Source organism: Sceloporus undulatus, chromosome 3, assembly GCF_019175285.1.
Source record: "Sceloporus undulatus isolate JIND9_A2432 ecotype Alabama chromosome 3, SceUnd_v1.1, whole genome shotgun sequence".
In the NCBI taxonomy this organism is placed as follows: domain Eukaryota; kingdom Metazoa; phylum Chordata; class Lepidosauria; order Squamata; family Phrynosomatidae; genus Sceloporus; species Sceloporus undulatus.
Genome location: NC_056524.1, coordinates 223539976 through 223552375, shown reverse-complemented (window position 1 = coordinate 223552375; position 12400 = coordinate 223539976). Strand labels below are relative to the sequence as shown.

General features: G+C 40.4%; 1 protein-coding gene across 2 annotated transcripts in view; it reads right to left on the bottom strand.

Moving 5' to 3' along the window:
• LOC121926590 (high density lipoprotein binding protein) overlaps window positions 1–12400 on the bottom strand; it is a 63375-nt gene that overhangs the window by 10354 nt on the left and 40621 nt on the right. For both annotated transcript variants that reach the window (XM_042459680.1, XM_042459681.1), the window contains 6 exons: window positions 9681–9767; window positions 9186–9317; window positions 7340–7558; window positions 1611–1832; window positions 1277–1495; window positions 248–386 (listed from right to left, as the gene is read on the bottom strand). In XM_042459680.1, the coding sequence (XP_042315614.1) occupies window positions 248–386; window positions 1277–1495; window positions 1611–1832; window positions 7340–7558; window positions 9186–9317; window positions 9681–9767 (1018 nt within the window). The remainder of the gene's footprint in view (window positions 1–247; window positions 387–1276; window positions 1496–1610; window positions 1833–7339; window positions 7559–9185; window positions 9318–9680; window positions 9768–12400) is intronic.

The window sequence follows — 12400 nt, the reverse complement described above, 5'->3', positions numbered from 1 at the left end:
CATCTTCATTTTACCTACAGACTGGGTAGATGATTAACCAACTTTGGATGTGCTGCTCTTAAGCCTATTTAAAAACCATATTTTGCTCACCTTAGACTGATCAAAATGAAACGGAAATTATATTGTTAAAAATTTGGAAAGAAATGTCACTTTCCTTCTCATACAATTACAGACTGCACAACTCAAAAACATCTTAACAAATACTGCAGTTTCTCCCTCTCATAGACAGACTAGAAAGATCTCATACCAGCGTTTTCCTCCCGATCTGGAAATTTGATCTGAACACCATGGTCACGAGTGATCTGTTGAATCCTGGAACCTTTGGGCCCCATTATAGAGCGGTGGTACTTCTGAGGAATGGTGCATTCTATTGTCACCTGGGCTTCCTACAAATATAAGAGAAGGAAGATTTTTATGTGTGATCCTCAAAATAATTTCTCCCTCTGAAAACCTCATATACTAAAGGCATTTTGAAACACAGGGGGATCCCAGTAATATATATAGTTGTGCAAAAAGATTCAGGCAAAATCTCTTGGGCCAATTATTTATTCTCTCTCACACATGTTGTGCTTTGATATAAAAACCTGAGTAGTCCAGTCTGTATGAGGAGGTATAATCTGACACAATAAAACCCTTCATATTTTCAGTACACTTTAAAGGGGAATAGACATCATGTTTCTTTGGAATGTCCAATATCACTTTCAATAAGGATTAACAACAAGAAACAAAAAGTGAAGTACATTTTTATTACAATGTAACTACTTGATTTCTAAGACTTGGAATCATGTAGACAGAATGTCTCTATGAACATTAATCCAAAAAACCTAAATTGACTTATCCACGAGTCAATGTAAGTACTGTACTGTACATTCACTCTTATAAAAGAAAGGAACCATCCCCTGGTGAAAACCAAGAGTGCAATCTGTCTTGGAAGCTCTGACCCCCTTCTGCTCTCTCTCATCCTTCCATACTTTCGCGTGAGCACACACAGTTATGCCTGCAGGTATTTTGTAATTTCTTTGGCCTTGTTTTCCTTTGTTTCATCCTTTACATCATTTGTTACATGCCCCTAAGTTTTACCTTCGACTTATCCATCATATCAAAATCCATAATTTTGGCCCCAAAACCTGCACTCGACTTATACATGAGGTAGACTTACAGTCGAGTATATATGGTAATTCGACACACCAAAAAATGTTATGGCTGAATGCATCAGCATGCTAGGCAAGAAAGCAGTCACCACAGAGAAGAGAAACCATCTAGGATGAAAACTTACCAAGTCATCAATAATCTCAAGGATACGTTTCTTTGCAGCCTCAACACAGTCCTTTGCTCCTTTAAGGGCGACCTTGTCACTCTGTGTGCCAGGACGTGGAAAACTGACCATCACACCCCCATAATCATCAGCTATGGTTCGTAGTACTTGGCCTTTCCGGATGACAAAGTGCCGGTGATGCTTCGGGTCCACAATCATGGAATCTTCAACTACATTGTCCTGTGAACACACAAGGCAAATCATTAGATGGAATTTTGTGATACAATGATATTTGTTACACCGACGTCAACAGCAAAAAAATTCTTATGTAATAAATGAAAGGTCCTCTCCTCACCAGGTTTTTAATGAGCACCTCCAGTTCCTTCTGGGCCTCCTTGACAGCTTCCTCTGTTCCCATGATAGTAATCAGCTCTTGATCTTTGTCCTCTGAGGTGGGGAAGATAATCCGGGCACCAGTATTATCACGGACCTTGCGAATGTTACCACCACCTTTCCCAATGAGGAATTTATGGTACTCTGGCTTGGCACGCAAGTCCACAGTATAACTCTTTGTTTGCTACGTGAAATAAGTAAGTAAAAGTCAATACAGTAAAATTATAGTATATTGTATTTTTATCAATTCCTTTTGACATTTTTGGCAGAAAATACCTGTGAATATGTGTCAGCAGAGCACAACAATGCTGCTATCCAAATGTTCAAAACAAATCAGGTAAAAAAAATTATTTTAGGACATATAAGATAGGAATAAGCAATACATATCTGCAAAAGCAAAGCTTTATGATTATAGTTGTTGTTGTTATTTAAACAAATTCTGCTCTGTGAAAAGCCAAATTTAATTGTCTGTACAAATCACGATGCATTAAATACATTTGTGGTCTTTATCAACATTTTCTGCTTGTCAGAGATCATTCCACTGGGCTCTAGAACAATCGTAGCCAACTGTGTTCAACTCAAGAGACATCTTGATCTGTGTAAAGCCAGAATAATAAAGCCATGGTAGAGGATAGGAAAGTGCCTCATACTGAGTCAGGCCTTCAGTACATCTAACTCAGTATGGTTGGCAATGATTGACAGCAGCTCTTCAGGGTTTCAGACTGGAGTATCTCCTAGTTTTTTATCTGAAGACACCAGGGGTTGCACATGAAAATGTCTCCATACAGAGCCTGTTCTACCCTGAATTACGACCCCTTCCCATAATAAATATATAAATATGAAGCTAAAGACCATGGGGAAAAGATATGCCAAATTAATTATACTTTGAATGCATGCATTCCATCTAAATTGACCCCCACGTAAGACTGAGATATCCTGGTTACACAGACAATGCTAGAAAGACAACCACAAATCCCAGAAGTAGACTGACAGGACCAAATTCACCAACATTAAATTAGATCCACCTGTTCTGCAGCTTTAGAACTTTGGGAGAAACAATAACTTGCATGTAAAGGTTGTTTAATTGCTTAGTAAACAGAGCGTGTCAGTTCTGAGTAACTCAGAATGACGTTCTGGCATGTCAGTGTCAAGGTCGAGGAAATTATTCTGAAGGGATCAAAAGAACCCAACATACCAGACAAACTACAGTTGGCTCTGCACATTTGTGGGTTTAACATCCATGGATTTGATTACTCATGAGTCTGTCCACAGGGAGTGTGGAGAAGGGATGAAAGCAAATGAAAGAGTGAGAAAGAGAAAGCACCTGGAATCCATGTATGCACTGGCATGGGAGAAAGAAGCAGTGAAGGAAAGGATGGACAGCAAGCCTACCTGCCATCCTTGCCTCTTTTTCCTGAAGCTAGGATGCACATGGAGGCCCCAGGTGCAGTGGAGAGAAGAAGTCCAGAGGAGCGGCTGGGGTCAGGCCTTGAGGGGGTATGTGGGGAGATAAGCCCCTTCTCTTCGTCCTCTGCAGGGTACCACTGCCACTGCCACCATGGTCTCCAGGGTTGGGCTCCCTCACCCTCCATGCCTCTTTCTTCACTAGCATGCTCCCCCCCCCTGCTTCTGTCCATTCACCCTCTGTCTCTTCCCCCACCTGCCCCCTGCCTCTGTATCCCAAGAGGAGTTGCTTGCTACTGCTAAAGAAGAAATGAAGTGAATTTATAAATAAAGGTTAATAAATAAATAATAATAAATAATGAGGGGGCAAATGGGGGAAGAGGCAGGAGGTGAACAAGGGGTGAGGAAAGAGGCAGGACAGCAAACAGGTGGGTGGGGGAAAAAGGCAGGGAGGATCAGTGAGCCCCCTAGGGATCATATCAGTGCCCAGTAGAAAAGAGAGCCATGCTCCCCATGTCTCCATCATGGTCTCGAAACCACTTGTCCTGTCCATCCTCCTGGGCGTTCCTTCCCTCTACTGCATCCAGTGCCTCCATGTACATCCCAGCTGTGAGAGAAAGCAGCAGGGAAGATGAGCAAACCCCCACAGGACCATGGCAGCAGCAGCAGTAACCCATCTCCCTTTCCCAGCCCCTTCTGCCCCTGAAAGTGTCCCACAAAGGAAGAGGAGGCACTGTAGCTACTCGGGGTTTTCCCACTTTTCCTGCACCCCCAACCCCTGTGAATATGTAGGACCGACTGTGAAGTTATTTCAGATGTAAGGGAAATGTCTTGGGGAGGGGCCTTTTTACATGCATAAGATCTCAGGTTCAATCTCTGCCATTTCCAGGTAAAGATGGGAAACAATCTTGCTTGAAATTTCGAAGTACTTGGCAGTACTAGAATACATAGGCCTATGTGTCTGAGGACAAGACAACCTCCTATGTCTGTAAGACGCAGGAAAGAGGAAAGGCAGGACAGAGTGAGAAAACCCAAATAGCTCCTTGTCTAGCTTTAAATATAGTCATCCTATCAATATTAAAACAATAATCCCATTGCTTAGAGACTTCCTCCCCATATTCACACATAGATGCCAGAGGGGATTTTTCTATAGCAGATTGCTTGAGAATGACATGCTCAATAGCCTTTGACAATGCTGAGTTGGCAATTAACCAAAAATAATCAAACACAGAGAGAAACCACAGGCGCGACCTGGCAATTTGGAATTAAACTGCACTGGAACAGCAGATCCAGGTAAGATTCTTACGTGAAATGATGGAGTGCTGATGCCAATCAGAACATACAATACTAAGGTAAATGCAACACCACTATGCGTTCATTTGACTTAATAGAAGGCTTCACATTCATATCGTAAGAGCCAAAGCCAAAGATTAAATCGAATGTGAACCTACTACACCTCCATTAAGGACCCTAAAACACCACAAATGTCAAGTACTACAAGCCTCAATGTCCACCACAGATGGAGCTCACTTTCTTGGAATGTTTCACACACTGGTGTTCACAACTACATACAGAAAGGTAAATAGCATTGCATTAACCTATTTTCGAAGTGGGAACAAAGGCCTTTACACTGAATAGCAAAAATATTGAAGAGTCAACTAAAAATGACTATCTGGTCTGCTGTACTTTTAACAGCAGTGTTACCAATTACCCCAATGCATTATACATGCTTAAAAGCAACATGCACCTTCAAAATCATGATGTGGACTAGACAAAACTCCATACTCAGTTCCAGGTCCACCAAGCTGTCCAAGGAGAATCTTTTTAGTTCACTGAAAATCTACAAATACACACTCCTTTTTTTTAAAAGCCAAACTATTCATGAGAAAAGATAGTTTAAAGTCATTTTGCCTGTCCAAGTCCTCTCCAAATGTGAACTACAATTCCTATCACCATTAGACAGCATGACCAGTGGAGGATACCAGGGAAAGAAGAGGTGGCTGACTTAAAGCAGGGATAGGAAACACATGGCTCTACAGATACAAAACTACAATTGCCTAGCTCCCATCGTTGGCTAGAGTGGCTCAGCACACATGGGAACAGCAGCCCAGTAACATCTGCAATGCCTCATTAACCCCATTGTTGCTGTAGAGGCACAGCAAAATAAGATATGCAGAGGTGAACTAGGCAAGACCCTTGATGCTGACTGAAGCACGAGCCTTTTGTGAGAAAAGTAAAGGGAAGATGAGGATGCATCCTGGCAAACCACACTCAGTTTAATTTGTAACCTTTTACCTGTCTTTTCCACTTTCAGACTTCAATGTCCATTGTAGGAATTAGTGTAGCTGCAGACGTAATAGCAGAACATCTGGCCAAATTTTGGACTTTTTGTTTCTTTCCCCATTCTCTATTTATTTATTTTTTTTACTATCTAGTCTGATGAAGAATTAAAAGCATGCACACTTTGTTAAGACCTTCACAGAAGTAGTTCCTTACTCTGTTTCTTTTAATTCAAGATCATATAACTATCCTGTTTTACTTTAAGAAGATGGGTGTTTGTAGATAAGACCAAGGGGATGGATCCCCTCTTTAGGGCGGTCCTATGGTTCCAACCCTTGTATTCCTATCACTCATCTTGTCCTTTTAACCTTAATATCCCTTATTGGATCCGGCACAGGGCACCAAGGTGACCAATATACTGGACAAGTGAAGTGTTTAACGTTAGAATCGCATTGGCAAGGCAAGACTGATTCATCTCATTAATTCAAAAATGAAAATATATACAGATAGATAATAAAAAGAGTAAAAATTTATTGTGTAACAAAACACCTAACTAACATTACGCTGGCTCCATATACAGTGGACCCTTGTTAGACGCTGGGGTTTGGTTCCAAGATCCCTCGTGTATAACAAAATCTGTGTATGCTCAAGTCCCATTAAATATAATGACATAGCAAACTGGTGTCCCTTATAAAAATTGGAATATCAAGGTTTGATATTTGAAATTTATACTTTTTTTGAACATTTTCAAACTGAGTATACTTGACCGTGTATAAAAAATCAGTGCATAAGAAGGGCCGACTGCACACGTAAAAGAGTCTTACACTTTAATTATGACAAAGTACCACTTCTCCTTGGAATTCTTTCCACATTCTCAAGTTTTCATCAAACCAGCTTCTTCAACTTACGGAGTCTCTATTGTGATCTTATTCATTTATGGCTCTGACCATTTCTCTATTCTTAAGTGGCCCTGTCTGTCAATGTAACAGACAAGCCTCTGGTTTTATATTTTTCCCTACAGCCTCCCCCAGCATTCCAAGGGCCGTGATTGGCTTGCTTTACTCAGACCATGTTGGCTAATAACTTGGCTCTTCTTCCCCACTGTCTAGCCCAGCAATCTATTTTTCAGAGTGGCCCATGAGATGCCTCTGAGAAGCACACACCAAGGGAACATGAGAAGACAGAGCAACTGCTCCCCAATAGCCTTTCAGCACTGGCTTCACATACAGCCATCATGATCAGTAGCTGTGCACATAACCCTCCCTGGGAAGCAGCTGAAAATTTGTGGCTTTTATATGCTGCATACGGATTATTAGTCTTGATACTTCTGTGTGTTTCTGTTCTGCGTCTTTTTATCTGCTTTTATTTGACTATTTTTGCTGACTGCTTTGCCATTACTCATCTTTGAAATTGAGACTGGTCAGCTGGCTTGAGAGTCTTAGATGTGGAGAGAATGGGAGGACAAAAGTATTTTAATGAAACATTACAACTCAACCTTTGATTAAAAGCCTATAAAGTGCTAACAAAAATATTCATATGAAAACTTAACATATTTTAGAACTCCCTGGTAATAGCTAATTAGTAGCCACAGCAACTGAAAAAGGGCTGGAATAAGACAACCAGAGCAACCTAATAGCTTTCTGGAAGATGGATACCTTGGCCTGCTCTCTAACAGCCAATAAGACAGGAGCAAAGCAAACTACTGCTTTGCTCGCCCATAAAGATGTGATACAGTGTTACCACTCAACACAGTCCTGGCAAGAAGATCCCCATAGGCTTGACTGGGGCACGTGCCCATGAGCATGCGCCACAGGAGCACACCCCATTGATAATAATGGAAGTTACCCCTCTGTGAATATCCAAGACTGCAGACCTCCAGTCCATGAGAAAGGAAGGGCGACTGTAATTCAGTTCCTTCTGTCTACACTCTAATATAAAATTGTGCCCTGACCAGAAATTCACAGGCTTGCAATCCCACCCACCCTGGTCCACTTCCCTGGCTCTCACCTTTTCCTCTGCAAGCTGCAGAAGTTGTTTCTTCGCCTTTTCAACGTCCTGGGCTGGTCCCCTGATGGTGACAGTATCGCTACCTGAGCCCTCTGTGGGGAAGTGGATGTGAACTCCTCCACATTCCTCCATGATGGAGCGGATGAAACGACCTTTGGCACCAATGAGTGAGTTGTGTAGTTTGGCAGGAATGGAGACCTCCACCTCTGCAATATTAGCCTGGGGGATGGGACATGAGGAAGAGAAGTATGAAAACTTGCCTCACCATTTCCCTCATGTAGAAAAATAGCAGGAAGGTACAAAAAGGTTCTCTCCACAGCAATGACCTCAGGAAGTTTCCCATTCATTTTTATTCAAAGCTCAGACTGATGAGGACTGAGGGGAATCTGGGACATGCGCCAAGAAGCAGTTGGGTGTGTCAACCAATGACAGTCACTGATTGCATCAAGCTACATTAACCACAAGGAAGCTTAAGTTCTATATACTTCAAGCAGATTTCTAGTGGTCTGCACTTGTTACAATATTCAGAAATACAATCTAGTTACAAGTTTAAAACAAAGAGTACAGAATATGTTGCAAAATTCTGTCCTTTCACATCCTTTTAGATGTTTAATGGATGTCTCCAATTCACTGTAATCCATACAAAATGGTCTGCTTGTGTTTTCTTTTCTTATGTTTATGTGAAAAGAGGTTGAAAGGGGGGGAGGAAAGAGGAAAATACAATCGTTCAGTTAAATCACTTCAACCACATCTGGTTGCTCATACCCAAACATTACATGAATTATTCACAAAATTTGGTTGATTGCACAGTCAAGGATGTGCCCATTTTCTACACTACCAATCATGTAACAGCTAAGCAAGGCAGGGCAATTCCTTTTAACTGAGAAGCTTTTAACAAGTACAATGATTTCCTACAAAACAAAAGGGAAAAGCAGACCATGACTAATCTTGATAAAGCAAGGCACTTTACTTATACATTGCCATCTTCAGCATGGTGAAAAGACTTCCAGCTTAGTGTTCATTCTGTATATTTACCTTAATTTATTTACTTACCAAACCTAATTACTTTTCAATTAGATAACAACTGTTGCTATAGTAAAGAGTGTTGAGCTATTTTTAAAAATCACAGTACAAGCTTTCCTGAAAGAAAGCTTCCAGAGAATATAAAAATAATAGTGATTCAAGTACATAAAATGCATTTCTAAATCACCTTCCACAAAGTGCTCACTATAAATTTTCACTGCATATAAATACGTGAACTCTGCACAAATATTCTGTAACTAGGAAATTCCTTTTGACTGGAAGGTTTTCTGAGTAGAAGCTGAGCATGTCAACATAGAGTATGACCCTTAGATGATGTGGCTATTGCTAACTATGACTAAGTAGACGCTGTCGATTGCCTTAATTCTGTGCTGGAGTGGGAATGAGAGGCATTTCTGAAAAGTGTATTAGTACAGCTGGCCCTCCGTTTTCATGGGTGATCCGTTCCAGAACCCGCCCCCCCATGCAAAAACAGAGGCTTGCACATATTCAAGTCCCATAGGCTTGAATGGGGCCTGTGTGCATGTGCAGGGTGTGTGCCCCATTGAAAATAGCAGAGGTTGCTTCTGCGGATTTTCAAGGTCACAGACCCCAGATCCACTAGTTAGGAGGGGCGACTGCATTTATATATTTTTGGAATCTGTATCGCTGGAACCCTTACCTATGACAAACAAACAAACATTGCCTTGGAGGTGCAATTCCTGACTGATGGGCATTGGTACACATGCTGTTTTAAATAAATAAATTTAAACCAAAGGTTTGAGAGCCATCACTTTAATGCACTCAGAAAGGCTATTTCTCTCACCAAATCTTTTTGGATGGCGAGGATGCGGCTGCGAGCAGCTTCACAATTAGCTCTTTTCCCAGTGATGACAATTGTCTCTGAATTGCTGTTCTCTGCAGGAAGATCAATCTTTGTGTTGCATTCTTCCCGGATCTACAGTGCAAATGAAAAATGTTAGAAATGGCAGCTTTGGATGCAAAAATGAAACTCATTCTAGAACTGAAGGTGACAGGAATGCTTAGGAGCAATTAAAAAAACATTAGGGGCACTTTCACACCACACAATTATAGTACTGTATTTCCACTTCAACTGTCATGGCTTCTTCTTATGAAATCCTGGGTTCTATAGTTTGGTGAGGGCATAGAGCTCTCTGTCGGAGAATAATACCCCTCCCTAAACTACAAATCTCAGGATTCCACAGGATGGAACCACAGCAGCTAAAGAAGAATTACAGTACTATAATTGTGTAAAGCAAAACAGCCCCAGATCTAATAAGAACCACTAAGAAAATCTCACCTTTTTAATATTTGCACCACCTTTGCCAATGATATTCTTGTGGAATTGTTTGAAGATGGGAACAGAAATAGAATAGCTATTTTCAACCTTATAAGAAAAAAGAAACTGAATAAGTAAATAGTGAATGGAAAGACCTATCACTTATTTCTCATGCAATGATACCTCATGACTTCATTTGTGTTTTATTCACATCTCTCTTTCTCTCCCTCCCTCTCTTTTAAAACTGTAGCTCTCTACAATATCAAGTATGTACCATTCTATTAGCTTATCCCAAAAAGAACAACAACCAGAGAAACACAAATCACGAGGAGCAAGAACCATAACTGGCAGAAGGCAAGCATTCCAAACCTTACGTTATGAAGAAAAACTGACTTGTTCTCCTCCTCTCTACTTTTTTTTGCCAGTAGATTAATGGCAGATTAAAAAAAATCCATAACATGCAAAACTAATGTATCCAATATGCCACTAGTGTGAGGGGAAGGCAAAAATCTCTAGGGCCTGGATGGTGAAAAACAAAACAAACAATACGGTACAATATAAATGTTGGTACTTCAGCAGACCACAGAATGGCAATAACAACTGTTGGTAAATATTAGGGTGGGGGGGAAGTCCCTGATCATGCATCTTGCCCCATGCTGCAAGCCAGCTCTCAGTGACATGGTTTGCCACTACTAGATGCCTTTACAGGAGAGCTTGGAAAGACTTCCATCTTTCACAATGCACCAGCCAGATGGCTGGAGGGGATTCTGGGAGCTGTAGCCTAAAAAAACACTTTTCAAGGTCTGTACTAGACACAGTTATGAATTACAGATTTATCTGTATTTGTGCCATCTAAATGCAGCCTTCATATTGGAAAGCAGAATGCCACAAAATACCAGCTGCTGCATAGAGTTTGAGCAGGATAGGAGCATTGCTTTCAGACTCCGTTTCCAAGTTTCCTGATTGTGGGAAACAGAATGCTAGATCAGAAGAATCTTTTTTTTCCGGACTGCAGAGGGCTCTTGTTACATTCTGAACAAAACCGGAATGTTTCCTATCAAGTGTATTTTGGTACAGTCAACCCTTCTTATACACGGATTTTTTATACACGGATTCAAGCATACACAGTTTGAAAATGTTAAAAAAAGTATAAATTTCAATTATCAAACCTTGATTTTCCAGTTTTTATGAGGGACACCATTTTGCTATGTCATTATATTCAATGGGACTTGAGCATACACGGATTTTGTTACACACGGGAGATCTTGGAACCAAACCCCAGCGTATAACAAGGGTCCACTGTATAACAATGCTCTTGCACAGCTTATTGTAGCAAACCACACTGCTGTTGCATCCAACTTTGAGGAATTCTCCTTCATTATATAATAATAATAATAATAATAATAATAATAATAATAATAATAATAATAATAATAATAATAATAATATTTTCCTGCCTCTGCCAGGTGGATCGAGGCAGGATCACAACCTAATTTGGGGTATAATACAGAATAAAACACAACAACAATTAGCTATTAAAAACAGAACACAAAGCGACTCTAAAGTTCAAGGAGGTGGATTCGTGTCTTATATAAAATAGGGTGAGTATGCTCACCAGAAGAGCTCCGTCTTAACTGTCCTCCTGAAGGTTTCCAGGGAGGTAGTAAGATGGATCTCTTCCGGGAGACTATTCCACAATCTCGGAGCAGCTATTGTGAAAACTCTTTAGGAAGTTGAAACATATTTGGTAGTTGTTACTTCCAGTAGATTCTTCCCTGTTATTCTAAGAGTGCGGGGCAGATTGTATAGGGAGATGCGTTCCCGTAAGTAACTCGGGAACGCACCTCCCTATACAGTATGGTTTTTGGAATCCCTTTCTCATAGGTGCCCTTTGACAACAAGTGTGATTTGGGAGTGAGAACAAGTTATCTTTGTCTAAACGAGTTCAGTTTCAAAAGGAGAGCTAAAAATCCCAACCACAGACATGGAAACAGATCAAGAAAAGAAGACCCAAAAAAAAAAAAAAAAAAAAAACCCAAACAAAAAAAATAAAAAAGAAAAATAAAGAAAGTAAAAAAAAAAAAAAAAAAAAAAAACCCACACACAATAAATGATGAAGAAAAACATGGATTACTGTCAAAAGGAGGCAAAGAAAGTTAGTCGTATTGAAGTCAGTTTTGATATGCTTCATGTAGGGGAGTTCACCATTTACAGTCTTTGAATCAACACTAGATATAATTTTTAGGGCTAAATACAGCTTGGATGGGTTGCTCCCTACGCAGTTTACAATGTGTAAGCTAATTGCCCGCAACAAGCTGGGTACTCATTTTAGCAACCTCAGAACGATGTCAGGCTGAGTCGACCCTGAGCCCCTGGCTGGTATTGAACTCATAACCTTGTGGTTTATGAGTGAGTGGCTGCAGCACAGGCATTTAACCACTGCGCTACCTGGTATCACCTGCATATATTAGGTTGTTAATGTTATTTTCTCTGATCTTCACTCCTCCTGTCTCTGCGTAAACTCACTCTGCGTATGACATTTTCTGCATACATGTTGAACAAATAGGGTGATACAGGATAAGAAGTTATAGTTCTATTTTATGTTAGCATAACAACCACTGGATTGATTGTACAATTATTATAGGATTTACTGAAATATGAAACATATATAACTGAAGTCTTTAGTACCATAAATAAGGCCTTCTTTTCTGATGATAAATAACATCTGGTTGCAAGTAATG